Source organism: Vicugna pacos, chromosome 8 (assembly GCF_048564905.1).
Source record: "Vicugna pacos chromosome 8, VicPac4, whole genome shotgun sequence".
Classification (NCBI taxonomy): Eukaryota; Metazoa; Chordata; class Mammalia; order Artiodactyla; family Camelidae; genus Vicugna; species Vicugna pacos.
Genome location: NC_132994.1, coordinates 33,618,096 through 33,644,620, shown reverse-complemented (window position 1 = coordinate 33,644,620; position 26,525 = coordinate 33,618,096). Strand labels below are relative to the sequence as shown.

Here is a 26,525-nt window from a genome sequence, read left to right as displayed (position 1 = left end):
TGTATTCCAAGAAGATTCCTATAGTTCCCAGAAATTATAAGAATGACTCACTGTGCCTAAATGTTTGTATCACATACAAGCAACGTGGTTTATCCTGAAACCTAGTTTCCTTCTGCAAGTCTGGAATTTTGGCACATGCTAGGCAGGGGATGCCCAAGTGACCACCCCTCAACCTTAGGCAGTGGGATTCTAACAAGCTTTCCTAATAGACAACATTTCACACCTGTTGTCACAGTTAGTTGCTGAAGGAATTAAGCATGTTCTGTGTGACTCCACTGGGAGAAGATGCTTATAAGCTTGTGCCTAATTTCCTTTGGATTTTGTCCCACCCACCTTTTCTCTTTAGTGATTGTGCTTTGTATTCTTTTGCTGTAATAAACCATAGTGGTGAGTACAACTATATGCTGAGTCCTCCGAGTCTTCTGAGCAAATCATGAAACTTACTCTTAGGGATCACCAACACAGACAGTGTCCTCACTCTGGGGTTCAAGAAATCCATAATAGGACCCCAGCCTGCATTTTCAGACTACCCTCCCTCTACTCTCCAAAATGCATTTCTTGATATAAGAAATGACTGAGTACCTACCACATGTAATGGATAATAAGAAGTATCAAAGTTGATTTAAGTGGGAGTGAAGGGAAAAAAACACAGCAGTAACATATCAGTATTAATTGGCAATAGCAAGTAAAATTAATTTGGGTACAGAGAAACTGGTTATGAAACTATTCTAAGTGGGAATAATAAAGACCCTAGTTAGGATGGCAAACACAGAAATGTTAGGAAGCTGGGTAGAATGGAAAATGCAACGGTAGACTCAATAATGTGGGCTGCCCTTAGTCAAGTTGGATTACTTACCCTGTCTCATTTTCCATTCTTTCATAGTCATGCCTTTGTTCACACAGGTTCTCTACTGGACAGTCTCATCCTCCAACCCTCTGCCAGCCTAATTTCTCTTCCAAAAAATCTCACCCAATGTTTAAGGTCCCTCAGCTCCCTACCACCAGATTTTCAGACTCACCTGTATTTACCCCCCATCTCTTTCTCTTTCCTTAATTTACAGCTAAAAAGGTATTTCTCATTCCTTCAAAGACTATTAATGCCTTCACTTGTACTCTAATCAGTGACTTTCGTTTTTGGACCCTCTTTTTACATCATGACCCAATATACACACAAATATATATAAATGAAAAACAAGTTTCATAAAATAATAAGAGATTTAGCAAAAGTATGAGATAGTAAGAAAAAAAGGATTGTTCCATGCATGATGTTCTCTTGTATTTTATACACACATATTTTTCACTATATCTATGTGTTTATCTATCTACCTATCTATATAAAGAACTAGTTTTAGTTATACTAAATGTCATATATCACACTTTTAAACATTTTTGTTTTCTGTCTGTCCCCATCAAAATAGATGCTCTTTGAGGATAGGGATTTTTGTCCGTTTTATTCAATGCTGTATTCCCCAGGAGCAGTGCCTGATGGCATTGGTGCTTATCAAATATTTCTTGAACCAACCCCTACCTTTTCAGAGGTGTCATTCCCTTCATTTACCACCTCCATACTATATCATCTCCCTTCCCCTCTCTACTAGTTTTTCATATCAGCTCAACACTCTCCTATCTTAAAAACATAACAACAAAAACTCCTTGATCCTACAGCCATAAGACACCTGCTCTTCCTCCTTCCCTTCACAGCCAAAACACTTGAGACTTGCCTTTACTTTTTCTGGCCACTCTGTAACATCCTGCTTACTTCTCAACCCACTGTCATCAGTGCAGCCATTGTGGAAAACAGTATGGAGATTCCTCAGAAAACTAAAATAAGACTTACCATATGACCCAGCATTCCCATTCCTGAGCATATATCCAGAGGGAACCTTAATTCAAAAAGACACCTGCACTCCAATGTTCATAGCAGTACTATTTACAATAGTCAAGACATAGAAACAATCTAAACGTCCATCAACAGATGACTGGATAAAGAAGTTGTGGTATATTTATACAATGGAATACTACTCAGCCATAAAAATGATAAAATAATGCCATTTGCAGCAATATGGATGGCCCTGAAGAATGTCATTCTAGGTGAAGTAAGCCAGAAAGAGAAAGAAAAATACCATATGATATCACTCATATGTGGAATCTAAAAAAAAAAAAGACAAATGAACTTATATATAAAACAGAAAGACTCACAAACATAGAATACAGACTTGTGGTTGCCAGCAGGGAGTGGGGTGGGAAGGAATAGACTGGGAGTTCAAGATTTGCAGGTACTGACTGGTATATATCAAATAGATAAACAAGTTTATACTGTATAGCACAGGGAAACATATTCAGTATCTTGTAGTAGCTTATGGTGAAAAAGAATATGAAAATGAATATATGTATATCTATGTATGACTGAAGCATTGTGCTGTGCACCAGAAATTGACACAACATTGTAAACTGACTATACCTCAGTAAAAAAAAGTAATTATCAACCACTGTGATCAAGCGTCCACTGAGATGGCTTCTGCCAAGTTCACCCAAGGCCTGTTGTTGCCATATCCAGCAGCTACTACTCAGTCTTCATACTCCTGTTTACAATGGTGAAATACCTAATTTTTAAAAGTTATTCATGGGAAACATCACAACTGTGGGCAGATTATGTTGTTTCTGTTGGCATCTGCCTTTGGAGGGGCTTAAAAGCCTCTGCTTCCACTTTTATTTTTATTAACCTATATCTTTATTTAGTAGTATACACTTCATTCACATTTCTCAAAAAAGAAAACCAAGGCACACTGAAGATGAGGAATCACTTCAGGTAGTCAGGAGACATATAAAGAGAATTGTGGTTTATCCAGTACCACATGTAAGGAGCTTGTAAGTTGTCACGCTATCCTAACAACGAGTAAAAACTGAACAGACTGAAAAATTAACGTCTCTTCTCAGACCCATTAAAGAAGGAAGGACACAGGGCAAACTGCTGCCCCCAAGATTGAAGAGAAAGACAGGCAAATATAGGGAGTGACAGCTTACAGAGGCAGAGGCTCAAAAGTGGAAACCATCACAGTGCCAGTGTAGGAAAACCTGAACTGTAATTGATGAAATGTTGGAGACTCAATGGGGACAACTCTGAGAGTTAAAAATTCCAGAGGGACCCAACCATAACAGGGGCCCCTACACTTCTTATGAGTTTTACCTCCAGGAGCTTGACCAAGTTCTCATTGTAAACACAGGGAAACGCTTGTGCCTTTGGCATGGGGTGGGAAAAAGGAACCATTTTAAAATATGCCAGAGTACTCTGCTCTTCCTAACAAGGCCTTCCCTCAAGGGAAACTAGCGAACCAGAACATAACCTGCTGGGGTATTATCAGTGCCTAACTGACCTGGGGAAAGGGAAACACCCAACTCTACTCAACTCTAGCCTTGCATGTGGGAAAAAGGAAAGACGCAACTCCAGCCCACTCTAGCCACCCTCCCCCACCACAGAGGGGAGAAAAAAACTGACAAACATTTGTGAAGTTCACAGTCCAGAGACATCAGCTCCCTAAAAGACCAAAACCTAACCATAAGACTATAGAATGCTCCCTCTTCCCACATACCTCACAACCACATCACAATAGTCCTATTTACAGCAGTTTCCTTACTCAGTACATCATGTCTGGACATCAAGAAAAAAATTATGAGGTAAACTAAAAGGCAAAAATCACAATTTGAATAGATAGAACAAGCATCAGAACCAGACATAGCACGAATGTTGCAATTATTAGACTGGAAATTTAAAACAACTATGATTAATATGTTAAGGGCTCTAACATACAAAGAGGACAGCATGCAAGAACATATGGGCAATGTAAGCAGAGAAATGGAAATTCTAAGAAAGAACCAAAGAAATGCTGGAGATCAAAATTCTGTAACAGAAATGAGGAATGCCTTTGATGGGCTCATTAGCAGACTGGGCAAAACTGAAGAAGAAATCTCTGAGCTTGAGGATGTATCAACAGAAACCTCCAGAACCATAAGGCAAAGAAACAAAGACTGAAGAAAAATAAAAAAGAACAGAATATCCAAGGACTGTGGGACAACTACAAAGGATATAGCATACATATCATCGGCATACCAGAAGGAGAATAAAGACAGAAAGAAATAGAATAAATATTGTAAATAATAATGACAGGATTTCCCCGAACTAATGACAGACAACAAACCACAGATCCAGGAAGATCAGAGAACACCAAATAGGATAAATGTGAAGAAAATTAAACTAAGGTATATCATTTTCAAAACACAAAATCAAAGATAAAGAAAAAATTCTGAAAGAAGCCAGAGAGGAAAAATGCCTTAGCTATAGAGAAAAAAGGTAGAAATATATCCAACTTCTCAGAAACCATGCTAGCAATAAGAAAGTAGAGTAAAATATTTGAAATGTTAAGAGAGAAAAAACCTACCAATCTAGAAATCTGAACCCTGCAAAACTATCCTTCAAAAGTAAAAGAGAAATAAAGATTTCTCAGGCAAACAAAAACTGAAGGAATGTTTGCCAGTAGATCTGCCTTGCAAGAAATGTTAAAAGAAGTTCTTTAGAGAGAATGAAAATAATGTAGATCAGAAACTCAGATCTCCATAAAAGAAGAAAGTTTGAAGAGGAATAAGTGAAGGTTAAAAGAAAAACTTTTCTTTTTCTTATTCTTGACTGATCTAATGAATGACAGTTTATTCAAAATGATAATAGTAATAATGTATTCAAATATATATACATATGTAAATATATATGTTTATGCATGCTTATATTTATGTGAAATGATTGACAGCAATCATATAAGGGACAGGAGGAAGGGGTTATGGTTATTTTGTTATTATAAAGTACTTACACTATCCATGAAGTAGTGTAGTGTTATTTGAAAGTGAACTTGGATCAGCTGAAATGTATATCGCAAACTCTAGGGCAACAACTGAAAAAAGTGGGGAGAAAAGTATAACTCCTATGCTAAGAAAGGATAGAAAATGGAGTAAAATAAAATACTTAATTAAAACCACAGAACACAGAAAAAGAATGAAGGACAAAAATATGAAACAGAAGAGGGGGAAGGTACAGCTCAGTGGAAGAGTGCATGCTACTAGCATGCACAAGGTCCTGGGTTCAAGCCCCATAAATAAATAAACCTAATTACACTCCCCACCAAACACACACAAAAAATATGAAACAGAAAACAGTTACAAATATGGTAGATATGAATCCAAATATATCAATAATCATTTAGTCAATGGTATAAATGAATCAATTAAAAGACAGATTGTCAGAATGGATCAAAACACAAGACTCAACAATATGTCAACTAAAAGAAACCTACTTTAAATACAAAGAAACATATTTATTAAAAGTAAATGGATGGAGAAATATATACCATGCTAACATTAATCAAGAAAATGCAAGAGTAGCTGTAGTCATTTCAGACAGACCAGACTTCAAAGAAAGGAAAGTTATCAGATACACAGAAAGGCATTACATACTGGTAAGAGTCAATTCTCTAAGAAGACATAATAATCCTTAATGCATATGCACCTACAACAGACCATCAAACTAAACTACATGGGGCAAAAACTGATAGAACTGTAAGGAAAAACAGAGGAATCCACTATCATAGTTGGAGATTTCAATGCTCCTCTAGCAGAAATGGACAGATCCAGCAGGCAGTAAGGACTCAGTTGAACTCAATAACACCATCAGTCAACTAGCCATAATTGACACCTATGGAATACTTCAACCAACAACAGCAGATCACACATTCTTCTCAAGCTCACATAAGACATTCACCAAGATAGACCACATTGTGTGCCTAAAACATATTAACAAAGTTAAAAGCGAAATCATACAATCAGACCACAATGGAATTAAACTAAAAGTCAATAACAGAAAGATAAGTAGAACATTCTAAAATATGCAGAGATTAAACAATACACCCCTAAATAACATATGGGTCAAAGAAGAAACTTCAAGATAAGTGTAAAAATATTTTGAACTAAATGAAAATGGAAACACAATTTATGAAAATTTGCGGAGTGCAAGAGCAGTGCTTAAAAGGAAATTTATAGCAATGAATGCATATATTAGAAAAGAAGAAAGATCTAAAATCAATCATCTAAGTTTCCACCTTAGGAAACCTTAGTAAAAAAAAGAGCATATTAAAAGTAAGCACAAGAGGGGGGAGGTTACAGTGCAGTGGTAGAGCGCATGCTTAGCATGCAGGAGGTTTTGGGTTCAACCCCCAGGATCTCCTCTAAAAATAAAGAAACAAATAAACCTAATTACCTCCTCCCTCAAAAAAAAAAAAAACCTAAATAAAGTCACTTCAAAATATAAAAAGAAATTTAAAAATAAATAAATAAAAGTAAGCATAAGAAAAGAAATAAGAATTAGAGCAGAAATAAATGGAATTGAAAGCAGGAAATCAACAGAGAAAATCAATGAAACCAAACACTCGCTCTTTGAAAAAAATCAATGAAATCAATAAGCCTCTAGCCAAGCTAACTAGGGAAAAAAAGATAGAGGATGCAAATAACTAATATCAGAAATGAAAGAGGAATATCACTAAAGTGATCTCATGGACATAATAAGTATAATAAAGGAATATTATGAATGACTCAACCCACAAATTTGATAACCTAGAAAAAATGGACAAATTCCCTGAAAGACATAATTTGCTAAAATTCATGCAAGAAGAAACAGACAATCTGAATAGACCTATGTCTATTAAAGAAAGTGAATCAATAATTAATAATCTCCAAAACAGAAAGCATCAGGCAGAGATAGGTTTACTAGTGAATTCTACCAAACATTTGAAAAAGAAATTATACTAATTCTCTACAATCTCTTTCAGAGGATTAGAAGCAGAAGGAATACTTCCCAACTCATTTTATGAGGCCAGCATAACCCTAGTACCAAAATAAAGAGACATTACAAAAAAAGAAAACTATATCAATATCTCTCATGAATATGGATGCAAAAATCACCAACAAAATTCCAGCAAATCAAATCTAATAATTTATAAAAATAATTATACACTATAAACAAGTGAGGTTTATCCCAGGAATGCAAAGCTGGTTCAACATTTAAAAATCAGTTAATGTAATCCATCGTATTAACAGACTAAAGAAAAAAAAATCACATGATCATATCAATAAATGTAGAAAAAACATTTGACAAAATCTAACACCCATTCATCACAAAAACTCTCAGTAAACTAGGGATAGAGTAAACATTCTCATCTTGATAAAGAATATCTACAAAAAACTTACAGCTAACATCATACTTAATGGTAAGAAACTAGAAGTTTTCCACTAAGATCAAGAACACGGTGAGGATGTCCCCTCTCCTCACTCCTTGTCAACATTAGTACTAGCTAACGCCATAAGACACAAAAAGGAAATAAAAGGTACACAGATTGGTAAGTAAGAAATAAAACTGTCTATGTTAGCAAATCAAATGATCATCTATATAGAAAATCCAAAATAATCCACAAAATAACTCCTGGGACTAATAAGCAATTATTAAGGTTGCAGGATACAAGGTAAATACACGAAAGTCAATCACTTTTATATCTGCCTGCAACGAACAACTGGAATGTGAAGTTAAAAGCATAATACCACTTATATTAGCATCTCTCCAAAAATGAAACATTTAGGTATAAATCTAACAAAATATGTACAAGATCTATATGAAGGAAGTTACAAAACTCTGATAACAAAATCAAAGGAAAACTTTAAAATGAAGAGATATTCCATGTTCATGGATAGGAAGACTCAATATTGTCAAAATATAAGTTCTTCCCAACTTGAGCTATAGATTCAACAGAATCCCAATCAAAATCTTAGCAAGTTCTTTTGTGGATATTGACAAAATAATTCTAAAGTTTAATGAAGAAGCAAAAGACCCCAAAAAACCAACACAATACTGAAGGAGAACAAAATTGGAGGACTGACACTACCCAACTGCAAGATCTACTGTAAAGTTACAATGATCAAGACAGTGTGCTATTGCCAAAAGAATAGATAGATAGATCAACAGAACATAATAGAGAATCCAGAAACAGACCTACATAAATATAGTCAACTGAATTTGGACAAAGGAGTAAAGGCAATACAATGGAGCAAAGATAGTCTTTCCAACAAATGGTGCTGGAACAACTGGACATTCACATGCAAAAAAATCAATCTAGACACAGACCTTAAAACCTTCACAAAAATTAACTCAATGGATCATAGGCCTAATTATAAAAACACAAAACTATAAAACTCCTAGAAGATAACATAGGAGAAACCTAGACAATCTTGGGTATAATGATGAGTTTTTTTTCCTCATTTTTATTTATTTATTTATTTATTTTTAATTTTATTTTATTGAGTTATAGTCAGTTTACAATGTTGTGTCAATTTCCAGTGTAGAGCAAAATTTTTCAGTTATACATGGACATACATATATTCGTCACATATCTTCTCACCGTGAGCTACCACAAGGTCTTGTATATATTTCCCTGTGCTATACAGTATAATCTTGTTTATCTATTCTATATATACCTGTCAGTATCTACAAATTTCAATCTCCCAGTCTGTCCCTTCCCATCCCCCTCCCCACCTGGCAACCACAAAGTAATGATGACTTTTTAGATATAACACCAAAGGCACAATCTATGAAAGAAATCATTGATAAACTAGACTTCATTAAAATTTAAAACTTTAGTTCGGCAAAAGACAATGCCATGGTCTAATCAGAAGATAAGCTACATATTGGGAGAAAATATTTGAAAAAGATCCATCTGATAAAGGACTGTTATCCAAAATTTACAAAGAACTCTTTCAAAATACACAAAACTCACAACAAGAAAACAATCTGATTAAAAACTGGGCCAAAGACTTTAACAGATACCTCACCAATGGAGATACACAGATAGCGAAGAAGCATATGAAAAGATCTCCATATCATATGTCATCGGGAAAATGCAAATTAAAAGAACAGTGAAATACCACCACACACCTATCAGAATGGCCAAAATCCAGAACACTGACAAATGTTGGCCAGTATGTGGAGCAATAGGACCTCTCATTCCTGGTGGGAATGCAAAATGGCACAGCCACTTTGGAAGACAATTTGGGAGTTTCTTACAAAACTAAACACATTCTTATCATACAATCCAACAATCATGCTCCTTGGTATCTACCCAGAGGAGCTAAAAACTTAATGGCCACACAAAAACCTGCACATACATATTTATAGCAGTTTTATTCACAATGGCCAAAACTTGGAAGCCACCAAGACATCCTGATTATGCTGTGTCAATGCAGCATACTGTAATTGTATACTCACCAACTGTAATTACTGTACCACTCTGGTAAGGGATATTGGTAACTGGGCATGTATGACGGTAAAAGGTATATGGGAAATCTCTATACCTTCCTTCCAATTTTGCTGTAACCCCAAAACTCCTCTAAAAAATAATAATAGTCTCTTTTTAAAAAAGAGAAAAAGAATCAGTCAGGCAAGATGCTCAAGGCTGAAAGATTGGCCAGCTTAGGCCTGGAGAGCAGCTGTATAAATTGAAACACAAAAGACTTCTCAAAAGCTGCACTAAATTAAATCTGTTACCACATCAGTGTATACAAATTATGTGATGCTGCTGCCATATTATTTTGATTTGTATTAATTTGTCTTATTGTACTCCAAATGGACAGTGGGAAAATGCCATTCTGAAGATTCACACACTAAACTACAAACATAAATGGAAGATTTTAGAAGCACAAAGTCTGCGCTGTTCTAGTATTTCCATTTTGTACCTTATTTCACTACTTTCTCCTAAACTAAGTTTTAGGATGATTCCACTATACTCCACAGCCCACTTGCTTTAAGATTTAGTCAATATCATGATGTCTAGCATCTGAATAATCTTTTATAACCTTCTGGATAGTCCTTTAACAATTACTTCTATTTTTTCCCCCAGGAAAAATGAGTTTCCCCAGACTTTGACTGTATCTCTCATTATGCCAATCTCCCCTCCTTTTTTTTTTAAGTCAACATAATCTCAAGATTGTATTGTCTTCATAGTAAAACAAAAGAAGCTTAGTACTGGATCACTTAACAGAGGAAAACAATACTCTTAACACATGCTCTAATGGTTAATTTTACGTTATCAACTTGACTGAGCCATGGAGTACCTCTGCACTTGGTCAAACATTATTCTGGATGTGTCTGTGAGGTTATTTCTGGATGAGATTAACATCTGAGGCAGTGAACTGAGTAAAGAAGACTATTCTCTCTTATGTGAGTGGGCCTCGCTCAATCAGTTGAAGGCCTCAATAGAACAAAAGGCTGACCTTCCTGTGGGTAAGAAGGAACGCCTCCTGCCTTTAAGCCAGAATGTTGATTTTCTCCTGTCTTTGTACTCAAACCGAAACATCAGTTCTTCCTGGGTCTTAAGTCTACCAGTATTTGGACTAGAACTACAACATTGGCTCTCCTGGTTCTGAGGGCTTTGGACTCAGACTGGAACAATACCACCAACTATCCTAGGTCTCTGGGTCTCCAGCTTGCTGAGTACAGATCTTGGGACCTGCCAACCTCCAAAACTGCATGAGCCAATTCCTTATAATAAATCTCTTTCTAAGTGTATATATATTCTATTAGTTCCATTTCTCTGGAGATTCCTAATACATATCTCATCAAGCTTAACTGTGTTGATACTATTTCCATAGAGCTGGAGTGATAGTAACAAAGGGGATGTGTTGCCTTTGCGTTCTTTGGTGCATTAAATTGGAATGGATTTCTGACTCTACATAAAAGTAGTTAAAAATATCTTGAAGACATACTTTAGAGAGTTAAGCAAAATGATGGACCAGACTGTTTCAATAGAAAGTAAGCATTTTCCCTTTCAAAAATGTTATTTTAAAAGTTTGCTTCAACCTTAAGGTTTTTTGTTTTAATACTTGAAGTTAAATATTTTTTGAGAACCCATCTCCAACTTCATACTTAAAATCAGTAAAGATGTGGTTTAATGTGCAGAAATTTCACATACAACTTGTCAGTTAAATGGGGTTCAGCTCAAAAACATTCTGTAAAGATTTCTCAGCTCAAAAACATCCTATGATTAAAGGAAAGAACTGAAGACATGCAAGATAACACATGACCATAAAAACTTACAGAGTTTCCAAGGTAAAGAAAGCCACCTTTTCCCATTATACCTTCCTAAACAGTTGTACATTCAAATATATTCAATACAATTTGTGATGACTCTGAAAACTTCAAGGCATTATGTATGTTTACTTCAGTAGAATTAAGGATGTTATATAAAATCAAGAGAACACAAGAGGTATTTATGCAATCCAGAAAAGCTATATGCTTTATGTTCATTTTAACAACTTAAGGTTTTTCTCTGCAAAACTTGGATTCATTTGAAAATTTATGCATGACAGAATTCTAAAAGGTAAAGAAAAAGAAAACACTAACAAATGCCTAGCATATGCCCAGTGTACAGACAGCACATTCTATATACTATCTTACTTCTCAAAAAAACCTAAGGTAGATACTGTTATTTCTTACAAATGAGGAAACTAAAATACTTTAAAATGTTAGAAAACTTACGTGAATGGACAAGACAGGATCTGAAGCTAAGTGACCCCAAACCACCAGGATGTCACCCTCATTAAAACCACCATAACACTATAGACAAGTGAAAGCTGTGCTCCCATTTATCGCAGCCAGGCAACAGAAAATCAAAACACAAATCTCTCTCTAATTTGAAGTACTCAAGCCTCCTGGAGCAACCAACAACCTGCTCCTCCTGGGTCTCCAACCTCCTCAGGCCCAGCTAGAGCTCTGCCCTGCCTGCACTCTGGGGTCAACCTGCCTCTGCTAATAAATAGCACTCTTCCAAAACCTACCAGCAGCAGCAGCTTTCTTACAAAAGGCCCAAAGTTGAAGTGTCAGAGGAAAGAAATTCCTTTCTATATAAATCTAAAACCCTTTACATTTCACAGAGCTGGCTTTTAAGAATTTTAACTAATTAGATTTATGCACACCTTTTTAAGCTTTGAGAACAAAATGTTAATATATTTGACACCAAATGAAGATATAATGACCTAGCCCTCAAATTCAAAGATGACACAAAGTTAGGAGACAAATCATGCTGGGTCACATTCAGGATTCAAGATGATGTAGACATGCTACAAAAATGGGAATGAAAGTATCAACAGGTGCAATTAGGTTCAAAAACTTATACTGAAAAGAATCAACTGAAAACCTATTAAACAGAAGAATTCAATAAGCAACAACTAATTCAATGAATAATCTGTACTAAAAACTTCAAACACAACCAGTTAGACAGACACTGTAACTGCACTCAAAATACCAACAGGGCACTAGGAGACACAAACAAATGGATAAATAACTTTAATAAAGTGTGATACATAGTAAAGGGAAGAGGAGGATGTTATGAGATCACAGAGTCAAAGCTAGGAATCTAGGTTAGGGAGGTAATGAAAGGTACTCCTAGGAAATGATGTTTCCATTGAGAGCAAAAGGACAAACAGGAGTTAAGCAGGGGAAGATGGAAGAAAGGGAAGTGCATTAGGCTGGGAGAAAGCTCTGAAATATGAGAGAATAGTGCACTAAAGAAAATTAAACAAGTTCAATATAGCTGACATATAAAGTGGAAGGCAGAGGGGGCAAGAGTTGGGCTACTAGAGAAATAAAAAGGAACCAGATGACACAGGGCCTTACAATGATAATCAGTTTGAATTTAATCCTGAAGGTACCAGGGAGTCACTTTTGAGTTTTAAAGAACTCAGTGGTTTGATTAAGCCCCCTCTTAAGCAAAGAAGGATACTGGAAACCAATTTAACAGCTTTATCTTTCTGACATATTAGCAATGACCTGCTGGAAACACAATTTTTTTTAATTCCCACTTACAATTATGATAAAAAATCTAGAATAAAGAATCATATTAAGAATCAATTTGTAAGATCTATATAAAAAACTGAGGGGGAGAGTATAGCTCAGTGGTAGAATTCATGCCTAGCATGCAGGAGGTCCTGAGTTCAATCCCCAGTACCTCCACTAAAAAAAATAAATAAATAAAACTAATTACCCTCCCCCCTCAAAGAAGGAAAATAAAATTTCTTTTAAAAGTCTATATATTGCAACTATGTACAGGAAAATATTTTTTTAATTTTAAAAAACTAAAATCTTTCTCAAAGGCATAAAAAATTTGGTAAACTAGACATAATATTATTGGAAAGAAAGGCACAACATTGTAACATTGTCAATTCTTCACAAATTAATTCACAGATTAAATATAGTTTCATCAAAATCATAATCCAAAATCCTTAGAAAATCATGAAAAAGGAAAGTAATGAAGGAGATATTGCCTACCAGATGGGAAAATAAATATAAAACACTAGATCAAAAGATCAATGAATAGAACATATATTCCAAAAAAGAAATCTTTATGGAATAACTTAATATATAATAAAAGAGAGAAGCATATCAAATCTTATCACGGTTCTTCTCTTTTATCACTCAATTTATAATTATGTATTCATTATTTATTTTATGCCTCTCCCTCTCAACCTGACTGCAAGCTACAAGAGGGAAGGTATCATACCTGTTTAATTCACTGTATACCTAGTACTTACAATGCCTGGCATATGATAGGCACACAGTAAATATTTATTGAACAAATGAATTAAACAATGGGAGCTAAGAGATCATTCAACAAGTGACATCTGGACAACTGGAAGACAATAGAAAAAATTAGATTATCTCCTCATACTAAATACCAAAATACTTTCCAGATGGTTTTAAAATGTAAATATATTTAAAATTTCAAAAAAATTAAGTATATATTAATATTTACCTAATCCAGAGGTCGGCAAACTATGGCCTGCAGGCCAAATTTGTCATGCCCATTAGTCTATTGTCTCTGGCTGTTTTCACACTACAATACCAGAGTTGAGTACAAGTGTCCCTCTGTATCTGTGTGGTATTGGTTCCAGGAGTCGTGCATATACCAAAATGCACAAATGCTCAAGTCCCTTATATAAAATGGCACAGTACAATGAATACATGGATTCATGTATTCTCTATCCATGGATGCCAAACTCACAAATATGGAGGGCAGGCAAAGAAAAAATATTATCTGACCCTTTACAGAAAAAGCCAGTCAATACCTGTCTACTTTCTTAACAGGTATGGACTTTCTAAATCCAATCCTGTCCGGACATCACAATCACCTGTGAAACTCAGACTTAATGAATCCCAATTAAATCCCTGCAGGAATGGCTCAAAAACATAAATGTAAGCGCTAAACTATAAAATACTTAAAAGAAAACAAATTTGTAAATCTTCATGACAGATATAACACCCAAAAAAAAAAGCAACCAAAGAAAAAATATACTGGACTTCATCAAAATTAAAACTGTGTATTAAAGAATATTATCAAGAAAATGAAAGTACAATCCACAGAATGGGAGAAAATATTTGCAATCTATGTATCTGACATAATTCATTAAGAAACAGAATCCAGCAATTCCACCTCTGGGTATTTATCTGAAGGAAACAAAATTCCTATCTCAAAAAAAATCTGCACCCCCATGTTCACTGCAGCATTATTTAAATAGACAAGACATGAAAACAACCTAAGTGTCCATCAACAGATAAAAGGATAAATCAACAGTAACATAAATCAGGATGTTGATTGCCACTGTGAGTAAAAACCTAGTAACTTGGAGGGTGCACAGTGGAAGCCTCTGGGTACTACAAATGTTTCATTTCTCAATTTAGGTTGTATTTACACAAATTTATTCTCTTTATGAAAATTCAGTAGGCTTTACACTCATCATTTGTGCACTTTTCTAAATGAAATCTTACATTTCAATAAGTATACTGAAAAATGAAGTTAACAGTAATGATCTTTTCTGTATTTTCTATTATGCACATGTAGTATTTTTATAACTAAAAATAATTTATTTTTAACAGAAAAAATAACTAATCAAATACAAACTGGAGAAGCCTGTCTAATAGCCCTACAAGTCAAGGTGACATATGGATATGACCTGGCCACAGGACACAGAAAAGGTAACCTACAATACTGCTCTGGCCAGACATGTCTGAAGGAATATATTGAGATATGGGGGCCACATTTTCAGAGTAACATTCAGAAAGCAGATTGTAATCTCAAGAAGGGAAGTAGTTCAAGGATCTAGAAACCATGTCATAAGATTTGATTGATAAGACAAGAGACAGCTGACATTAATGAGAGAGTGACAACATCCCAGCACTCTGTGTCTTGCATTATTCAGCACCAAGAAATATTTTGGGAACGAATGAACAAATGGATGAATGGAGAAATATATGCCTTTAGTGTTTTAAAGGCTGTCATATATAGGTGGGACAAGAAGACGACCAATAATATGATAAAAGAAGAAGGACTAAACAAATGAACAAGATATTATCAGTCTCGATATGTTTAAAGAACTGCAATAAGTGCAATAAGGACTAGAGTTATATATGTTGTGCCTGGGGAGAGAGTCGAGATGAATGGGGAGAAGTTACAGAAAAGCTTTTACTTCAGCCCGCTTAAAGAATTTTTCAGCAATTAGGGATATCCAAAAATGAATAGGACTCCTCAAAAAGAAATGATAAGGCAGAAACTACATTCCCATCTGACATTTGACTACATAACTCAGAGATCTTCTTCAGCTCTATTATTCTATGATTCTATGAAATGTTATCTTCATAACTTATTGCACAGCAAATAATTCACAACTTGAGTTCCTTTGAAAACAGTATTCATAGGCAGTATCTTATAAATGAAGATATTTTACCTTAATGACTTACTGCATACTATAAATCAAATTTCAACAGCTTTCTTTTAAACATCATGATGAAAGCAGTAGCTCATATTTTCTAAGATGTTCTAGATGTTTAGAATATCCAGAGAAAAGGTAGTTAAGTCCAGGATAACAAAAACCATCCCTGGTTATCTGCAGAGGCACTCTGCACAATCTTAGAAAAATCAAAACCACATTTTCTAGAATTCAAAGCACTGAAATCAGACTGAATCTGTTGCCTTTTGGGGGGGGTAGGGGGAGTAATTAGGTTTGTTTGTTTGTTTGTTTGTTTATTTATGGAGGTCCTGGGGATTGAACCCAGGACCTCATGCATGCTAAGCATGCACTCTGTCACTGAGCTACACTCTCCTCCCGTACCATTGTTAATATAATGAATCTTCCCCTAAAATTAAAATGGTTTTAGTAATTGTACATAGAGTTGAGTTCATTCCATTTCTATTCAATGACTGGAGTCCACCACCTCTAGCATTTCAGTATTACTATTTCAATTACTCCTAGCATAGTCCCACATTTATATAACATGTATTACATTTTTCAGAGGACTTTCTCATATTATATAATAATGTATTTGAGCCTCATAAATGACGTGAAAGGAAGGGTTAGGATGATTAATCGCATTCTACAGATAAGAAAATGGAAATACCAAATTAAATGATCCAGTACTATAAGATGAAACCAAAATCACAACCTAGTCTTTCCAGGTCACATTTTATTATTAATCTGGTATTTCATATGTTCATTAGTCCTAAGACAGAACTGATCAAAATTCTTCTAAGTAACAGTTATGGAATAAAAAGAGCTTCACTTATTTACAAAAAGAAAGAAGACTGTTGCCAAAAAGAACACACGCTTAGTTAAATGAAATCAAAACTATATAAGGAATTTAGATTTCCAGTTTAAAATGTTTATCCAACTGCCGTGAGAAAAATGCACAATCAGGAAAAGCACGTTTAATATTTCTAAAGGGGCTGGATTAAAATTTCAGCTGTAAACTTCATTACTGTAATTAGATTTTTAATGCATATTTATTAAACATCCAAATACTGTGTTCATAACTATTCATGAGTTTTTGTACATTTGTGTTGATTTTAACAAACTGTAAACAGTGGCCACTGACCAGAAATGTTCTCCTACAATGACAGAAGCCCATGCTAAGGTCACAGGCAACCCACTGACACTCTATTATGTTCTAATCATATCCAAAAGATAAACATTCAGCTGCTTTTTGAAAAACTGCAATGGTCATCAATGACTCAAAAAGTCAGATTTACTAGGGACATTAAAGACCTATGTTTGATTCAGTGATGAATAAACAAAGTGCAGAACAGAAGAAAATCAAACCTTAATTAAACTCTTTAGAAAAACAACATAAGCCATCATTGAGGAAGGCATCACAAGATGATTTATTTTATTTATAAAAGTCTGATTTTGCGGTTTTAAAAGGGTGCTGTTCATTTAAGTAGAAAAATTATGAAAATTAAAACTAAGTGCTTGCTGGTTACCATTCTTCTCCTTTAGAGACTAGTTAATCTCTAATGTATCAACATGTATAAGTTTACAAAAAGAAAAAAAAAAACAGTACTTTAAATCTCATAACAAATCAGTAAAACACTGCCTAAAAATCTGAATAAAGCTATTCTGAAGTAATTATAAGCATGGCCTAGCATACTGAGTTAACTCCTTAATATTCAGTCCATTCAAACACTATTTAATATGAGATCTATTGGATCTATCTTCTATCAAATGATAAAGAAAAATAACATCTATTTGTTATGTTCATTTATTTTAAATTTTATATTCACACACATATATAAATGAGAATTTAATGGAACCTATAAGAATTACATTTAAGATATAAATTGCATTATGAAGCTTTGAAGGAACTAGTCTAAAAAGTATACGTTCAGGCCTTAAAAACTTGAAAACTGGCACATCTGGTTAAGAATATGGATAGATAATGTGTTGTAAAGGTATCTTCTAGGATGAGCTGAATTGAGAGAAGAAATAAAAAGGGACAAACAGGACAGTGAAACATCATAAAAAAGATTCTGGAGATTAAAGTATTCAGGTACCTCCAGGAGGGTATGTATGGAAATGGGACCTCAATGAGAACCTTAGGCAAGGAAGAAAAGCATAGCAGGAAGAGCAGACATATTCAAAAGGCTCTTAAGAGAGAAATTAGAACAAATCTCAGTCAAAGTTCAGAGAAAAATGTGAGTGGCCTGGGAAAACAGTATTAGGTATATTCAAGCTGAGGCTAATGACCTTCTGTCATAATTTATAGAGCATATTATTGTACTGGGCCCAAGGCTGAACTACCAGTTTCTAAACTCTTCACATCTAGTATTTCTGTGATACTTTCTGTGAAAAGACAAATCCAAAATAGTTATACCTATTTAAATATTCTTCATTTACTTAAATGAAGAGAACAAAGCTCTTGAGGAATAAAGCAGTGCTAATCTACAAGTGATCAATAATCCAGTTCTGACCCTCTAAAGTTCCTTTCTGTGGTTCTACTCTTGAGACCCACCCTATTTCATCTGCCCACCCTACACCCCAGAACTACATGTGGGCACTAGCTACACCTATGCAATAATCTGTGCTGTGCTTAAAAAAAAAAATTAATTGGAAGACAGAAACCATCATCATGAAGTTAATCACTCTCAGAAGCAGACAGGAACATTCTTTTCTAATATAATAATAAATGTTAGTGGAAACCCAAGAAACATGAAGTTTCACACAGGGTATTCATCAAATTGGGTAATAAAAGTCCAAAGCCCATTTTCTTAACCACTACTCTATACAACCAATAAATAATACCAATTCATTTGGCTGAAGTGGGTAGTTATAGTCACATTAATACCTAATCAAGATCTCCAATGTACACGAGCTAAAGGTAAATATAAACCATCAGTTAACAGAGAGATCTAAAACTGTAACATTGAGATACAGAAGGACATTATAATAATAAGAAATCACAAGATGTGACTCTCTTATTACCTTGCCTCTATGAAATAAACTTAATTTCTAAGTCTAGCTTAAATAAAACAGAAACTCATATGTGCTCATTTTAAATTTTAGAAAACTTAGAAACCTTCTTTTAGCTTGTCTCCTAGTTCTCCTATGACCTCTCTGTTCTCTGATGAGGTCATGTCCTGCTCATAAAATACCAGTCTTCCTCAAGGACTTATTCCCAGCCTTTTCTCCTTTTCACTCTACAAGTATTCCGAGGCTAGTTCTTCCATTCTCATGGCTCTCAACACCTCATGTTTCCTCTCTTAGACTCAGATCCTTATTTCCTACAACTAATTAGACTTATTTACCTAGATATGTCATTAACACCTCAAATTTAACACATTCAAAATGGACTCCCCCCATAAAATGCCTCTAACTTCACTTTTTGTTTTTGATTCCTTTAATAGAGGGAATGTGATCCCATTAAATTACCCAAAGTAGGAAACCTAAATTGACCTTAACCCCTCTCTTTCCTTGTCTCCCCCAGAGCCTGTCAGTTTTACCAAAGCAGAGTCTCTGAATTCCCTCTCTTGCTGCCCTGCTCTCCATCTTTAACACAGCAGTAATTCAGGCCCAATCATTCCCCAGACTGCAACTTCCTCCTAAGTAATCACCAAGCTTCCAATATACCCCCATGCAGGCATTCCAGATTTGATTTTCAGGCGGCCACAAGGATGATCATGCTAAAATGGATCTGATCATTTCTCTTCTTAAGAAACCTCCAACAGCATCCCTCCAAGCCATCTTCACATACTATACAGGACTCTTTTAACCAGAAACCAGCCCACCTTCCAAGCTTCATCGCTAGCTGCTCTCCCTGGAGGACCATACACCAGTAAGGTCCAGGTGCAGCTCACTTCTACACTTCTGCTAAAAAGCCCTCCTCTCTCCAAGCAGAGCTGCCTTCTCCTCTGTAGTCCCACAACACTTCAGACAGGCCTAGATCATGATGTTTTAATGCTCATTGTCACGGTAAGGACTTAGTAGAACATAGTGGTTAACTATGTGCTTCTGGAGCAAAAATGCCTGGGTTCAAATTCCATTTGAGTGGCCATGCCTTTCATATTTGTTCATCTACAAAACAGGTAACAATAACTTTATAGAGTTTTTATGAAGATGAAATTATGAGAGAAACTGCTAGCGGACTGCCTGAACATAGAAAGGGCTCCAAAAACGTTACGTATTGCTACTTCATCTCCCTTCCAAGACTGCCAGCTTTTCAAGGGCTGGAACCAATCTCATTCACTTCCCCTCAACACACCCTTAATACAAGGCTTTAACTAAATCAGCGATTTTGAGGCATTTTCAACCCACATCACAGCCACTCTAATTTCTAATAAAATGCTTCCTCGTAACTACCTGGAGGTTGAATAACTGTTACATTAAATGAAGATACACTTAGACCTAAAGGAAAACAAGCAATGAAATCAAAATTGAGCATATATACTTAAATTACATAAGATACCAAATTTCACTATCAACTGTTTAATAACCTAACAGAAATACAGACATCCCAAAATGGAATTTCTAAGTTGTATTTCCTAAGGAATTTAAAGTTAGGCAATCGGGTAGGTGATTTGAATGAACAGCATTTTAGGACCCCTGAAGTTTTCATAGTTTCAGTTTTCAAAATGTTTTAGAGCCAGGGCTGGCATTAAAGCTTAGATGAAACATAAAAACAAAGAACATGCTCTTCCTTACCCCTCATTCCTTTATCTATTTCCTTCTTTCATTTTACATTAAATCAATGTTTTCCTCACATTATACTGTAGTAAACAGAAGACATGAAAAGGTGAAAAAATGGAGATAAAATATAAATGTAAAAACCCAAAAAATCAAGAAATAGATAGAAAACAAATTTTTAAATCAGACTCTAAATACTGAGTAACACTTCAACTTAAATTTTCCATTTATTTCAAGGAGGGGAGGGAGCAACTTTAGTTACAATCACATCGACCTGTGACCTAATTGCACGGTATCAAATGTCCACTTCCAAAACTGGCTAAATTTTGAGTATAGGAGGCAGTATGAGTACAGGTGAACAATATAAACCTTAGGATCAGATGTAAGTCCTAGGGTAGCCTTTACTTAAACCCACAAGTTCTGCCACTTAACTAGCCATACAACTTCTGCAACCTTGGAGTCATCATCCCTGAAATGAGGATAATGAGAATTAAACAAGATAATGTATGTAGAAAGCACTTAGCATACTGCATGACACAGAATAAACATTCAGTAAATCTCATGTTATCATGATGATGTTCCTTAAGCCTTAATTTTCATAAATTACGATACATGCCTAGAATGTAATTCTGTTTTAACCATTTAAATCATGAACCAGGTCTACACAAATTAATATGGAATGATCTCCAAGATGCACTAAATGAAAAAAAAGGACCAGAACAGTGTGTATACGTTACCACCTCTATGTTCTTAATACAGACATTATAAACATGTATGTTTGTACATACACAGAATGTCTCTTAAGAATACATAAGAAACAAGTATTAGAAGTTGCCTCTGGGAAGGAAAAGAGGTTATGAGATAGGCATGGAAGAAAGTCAGTATTTTACCATATTCCTTATTGTCCCTTTTGAATTTTGTGTCATTTGCTTGTATTGCCTAATCTAAACATTAAAAAATAGCTTATATTATGTTCCAAATTTCATGCTGCCAAAATGTTCCATTACTACAGTAGGTGGATTATGTTTAACTTTGGGGAAAAAAAAACCTAAGGTGATGTAATCATAGTTCTAGTATTAATTTCAACTCTTTTGATGATAATAATCAAAGACTGATAGGGTTTTAGCTAAATTAGCCAATGAAAATCGATTTATTAAAATGTATAAAGGGGGGGGTGCCTGGATTTTCTTTTCAAAAAAAGAAAGAAAGCATTAAATATGTGAATGAGGGAGACAATAAGAATAACATCATTCATTCGTTCAAAAAACCTATCTGCCCGAAAGGCGCCACTCTTATGAAGTGCTGAGGAAACAATGACACCTGGTCCTTGCCTTAAAGCAGCCCGCAGTTTAATGGGAGCGTATAAACACAGAGTAAAATTAGCACTTCTGTGGGCTTGGTTACTCAAAATATAGGTTAGTTCTTTCATGAACACGTAACAATTTGAATGAATGAATGCATGAAGCAAGATCGGTGACAAAATACACCTCACTGAAGCCTCTAGTGACCTGAAAAGAACACAAAGAATCGCTCCCTTAATCTGAGAATGCTTGTACACATGCACTCCCAGAATCCTAGAGCCCCGCAGGGCCTGCAGGCTTCAGAGGCTGGGCTTTTAAAAAGACACAGTGCCGGGTCACCTGCATGGAGAACTTGGGAAAGCGCAGGTTGGAAGAGTCCCCAGACCCCAACCCCGTACTTGCATCCCTTCGAGGCAGGTACTCCGACCTAGGCTTACAAGATCTCAATTCTAACAGCCTAGAGGGAACAAACGCTAAGTCGACCTCAGAACCTCAAAATTTAAGTCACTCTGAGCCACCTCCCTCAATGCTCAGAGCTCCTTCATGAGCAGGCAGTAAGAGAGGGTGAAACTCCTCCGGAGAAAGTATCTCGAAAACGATAACCGTGAACCAGTAGGCAGTTAGGGGAGCTCGAGGAGGGAGGGTGACTGACCGGAGTCTTCCCCGGTCGAATGCAGTCGGCTCGGCCTACTCAAGGCACAGTCACTGACCTTTACAAAGAGGGCTTCCGGGGGCGGGGGCCGAAGGGCCGAGAGCAGCGGCCCAAGCCCGGCACCCACCACATCTCCCTCTCAGCCGGCTGTGCGCTAAGCGCAGGGTAACCAAGGGCGACCAGGAGGCCGCCATCTTGAGCCCCGTACAGGTGGAGGAAGAGGAAAACTTTACTGAGACCCAGAAGACAGACGGTAACACAAATTCCCCCGGTGCTCACGGAGGACTCTGCCCGAGAGTACGAAAGGAGCAGCGGAAGAAGGCGAGTTCTAGTAGCGAGAGGGCGGGCTGGACTCCGACGCCCTTCGGTCCTTCCGGACGCTACCAGCCGGGACTACTACTCCCAGCATGCAGTGCGGAGGGACTGGGCCGGCAGCTCTAGGCAAGGAGTGGGGGAGGGGTGGTCCTTGCCGCTGCTGCAGAGGATCGCAAAACAGTTTCAAGGAATTGGAAGGTGATTACGACTTGTAGTCAAGTAACCACTCCTCAGCCGCTTTGGTTAGCGAACCTGACCGAGATTCCGAAATCTAAATAAAATGTAGGTGATCCAATAGGCCCTCATATTTTAATGAAATGTTGATGTCACCTCCCTAAATGGTGGCCCCAATTTGCCTCCAGCATCCAACTTATCTTTGGCAGAGCACAGGTGCTCCTACCACTTTTGCTTTCCGTATTTGAATAGGATAAATTATTTTCAACGTGACATACACTCAAATGTTTTGAAAGAATTTATGTGACATGGGAAAGCCAACAGCCTAAAATGGACCATGGGTGGAGTGAATGGCCAAGGGACAATGTATCCAAAGAGGAATTTGTAAGTGATCTGCCCTAATTTGATTAAGCAAAAAATGTTGAGTCACTATGATAAGGGTATCGGGTATAAAAACCTGTCCAAAAGAGGTAGGCAACCAAATTGGAGGGATGAAGAAAGCGATAACACATTCTACTAAGTGTTGTGGAATCAATGAAAGAAGAGCATGTTGTGTGGGAAGTCCGGAAGGCCTTCTAGAAGCTTTACTGTTAACAGGAAATGAAGACCTTCCAAGAACAGGGAATAGAATGAGCTCAGACAGGCAGACAAGAAGGTCTGGAATACAAGAAGGAGAATGCCAAGTTTCAGTTGTGTGAAAACTAAATTTTAAAAACTACACTAGAAAGAGTTCCAGGAAGTTAGGTCCTTGGGCCACAATAGAAGAAGAAACAGAAAAAAGAGAGCATAGCATGGTATAATAATTTGGAGGCTTCTCTACTAATTCTATCAAATCATTTATAGAAAAATTGTTTTGATTGTATCTTCCAAAAAATGTCAACTCACACTTATGTTTTTTTCTATCTTTAATTCCACTGTCTGACATGACAAACTATTCCTCCATGTTATAGTGAATTTTGTCTGTTTCATGTAATGTTTGTAATTTTTGGTATGACACTGTGTAAGACCTTTTGGAAAAAAATCAGACTATTTCTTCCTTGGCTTACATGATTATCACACTCAAGACTTTCAGAGAGTGTCTAGGTATCAGTTTGTTTCCTCTGGGAAAACAACTGCTTGCTTTGGTCAATTAAATCACCTTTTATTAGAGATTCCAACAGCTTAATAATTATGGGAGTGAAATAAGCACTCATGGACAGTTTAATGCCAAATTGTCTGGGAGCTCTACAGGAAATTTTCATATGACTGTGCTAGTCTACAGAAATGTGGCAATAAATTTTGCTGTGTACAAGTATGAGGTAACTTGGAAATAACTTAGATTACATTTGTTGTATTCAAGAGAATTATTCATGACCAGAAGACTAATTAAGTAGCCACTGTAAACTATTTTATTAAAACATCAATCCCGTGCCCCTGCTGTTCCTGCAGTTGCTAAAATAGAAAAGCAGAAATAACTCTAAAAGGAATTTTGAACATTATCAGAAAAATTAATAGAAGTAAATTAGAAAATAAAAAAGCATTATCTTTTCCTTACTAAAAAATCTTCCTGGAGAAGTGCCAAGTAGTTCTGACATCTAATCTCAAGGAAAAAACTAGACCAAAAGTATCCATAGAAGGATAAATAAAATAATGAAGAAAATGGGAAAGAAACTGGTCAATAGAAAACATATAGTGAGTTCCTGGAACTCAGAAGTCTGTTTCCCACCACAAAGCTTTTGCATTTCCTGTGCCTTCTGCCTGGAATGCTCGCCTCCAAGATACCTATCTGTTCACTTCCTTGTGTCCTTACTTCCTTATGACTTCTGTCAGTTAAGGCCTTGCTTGAGTACCTAACTCCCTAACTTCCTCCTCCCCAGTTTTATTTTCTCCAACCACGTACAAAAATCACCATACTTACTTTACTAATTTATTTGTTTAGCATCTGCGCTTCCTGCTCTTCCTAGAGTTTAAGCTCCATCTGGACAGGGATTAATGTTTGTTTTGTTCCCTAGTGTATCCCAGGGCCTAGAATAGTGCCTGAGTTGGTAGACACTCAATAAATGTGTGTTAGATGACTGAATAAGTAATCTTATTACTATTGCCAAAAAACTGGCCTTTGTACCCCGATAGCCAAATTGAGAGTTGGAGGCAGGGTTTAGGTAGGATAGAAAAGAACAGCTTTATTGCTTTGCCAGGCAAAGGGAGTCAAAGCAGGCTAATGCCTTAAAGACTGTGAGCTCATCCTGGAGTTGGGGTTTTGATGATTTATAGAAAAAACCGGATGGAACAGAAAAGGTGATAACAATCAGGGCATTTTACAGGGTATTACATTCTTTTCATCTGATAAGAACTTGGTGGTGTTATGGAGGAATTTAGGAGGGTCTGCCCATTTTCTTGAGGTTCAGGAGGAGGCTTTTCTTATGTAATTTCTGCACGTGCTCCCTCTGCCATCTTTCTTTTTAAAATAGAAACAACCCCCAATCATTTCTAACGTCCTCCAACTCCACGTGCAAATTTGTAATCTGGCGCTACCTTCAATTAATTTCTTTTCTTCATCCCTCATAATGCAGTCTTTCACGAGATACGAGATATGATTCAATCTATCATCATAATATGTCATAAATCCAGCCAATACCATTGGTTCTTCCTCCTGTCTTTCTGAGGCTAATGCAGTCATCTCCTAACTGGCTCTGTCTCTTTCTCCTCTGATCCATCCAGCTATCAGATTTGTTTCCAAAAATGTGACATATCTGACCACATCCCATCAGAGTCTCAACTTAGAATGCCTCCCTGCTATCTACAGAATGAAATACAATTTATTATGGACCTTTAGAAAATCAAAATCTGGCTTCTACTTACCTTACCATCTATCTCCTCATATTGGATGACTTAAATCCAATGATTTACCAAGCGTCTGATTTGTTTTCATGAAGCTCCATTTTTTTTTCCAAAAGACTGGGAAACTGATTTCATTCTCCCACTCTCTATCCCTACCTATATTTCTTAAGTGTATTCTGATACTTTTTTTAATTAGGAAAAAAATTACAAAAACTAGTAATTGGATTTTAATATTTCCAGAGCAACTCCAAGAATGTTCCAGGTTTAATATTGCATATGTATTCAGTATTCATCATTACAAAAAACAAAAATAAAAAAACCCTCATGTGTATGGATATCCAGACATAAGAAAAATTATTTTTAAATCCCCAAGTGACCTTACAGATCTTCTGATTTTAACCCAGCCATTTTGCATATTGAGAATCAATGATCCTGAGAGATAAATAAGTGACTCACCCAAGATAACACAGGCACTACTCCTTCTTGAAGTTAACTGAATAGCGAGAGGGACTGAAACTTATCTCTTCAATGAGACAGTTCTTCAAATGGCCCTTAAATCAGATCTATATATAGACAAAAAGCACACCATGCTACATAGAATTTTGATTGCCACTCAGTGATGGTCATAACCAATCTAGTTTCGTTAGTTGGTTAGTTGGATTTGATGCAATGCTTCCAGGCAA

General features: G+C 36.1%; 1 protein-coding gene across 3 annotated transcripts in view; it reads right to left on the bottom strand.

The window, feature by feature from the left end:
• Positions 1-22,947, bottom strand: part of AFG1L (AFG1 like ATPase) — a 185,859-nt gene extending 162,912 nt beyond the window's left edge. The window contains exon 1 of one of the 3 annotated variants that reach the window (XR_012074903.1): positions 22,595-22,947. Coding sequence is in view for 1 of the 3 variants with exons in the window: in XM_006205633.4 (XP_006205695.1) it covers positions 22,595-22,730 (136 nt within the window). In the remaining 2 variants the exon portion in view is untranslated. The remainder of the gene's footprint in view (positions 1-22,594) is intronic. The other 2 variants (XM_006205633.4, XM_015240421.3) reach the window with 2 other exon arrangements.
• Positions 22,948-26,525: the final 3,578 nt, after the last annotated feature.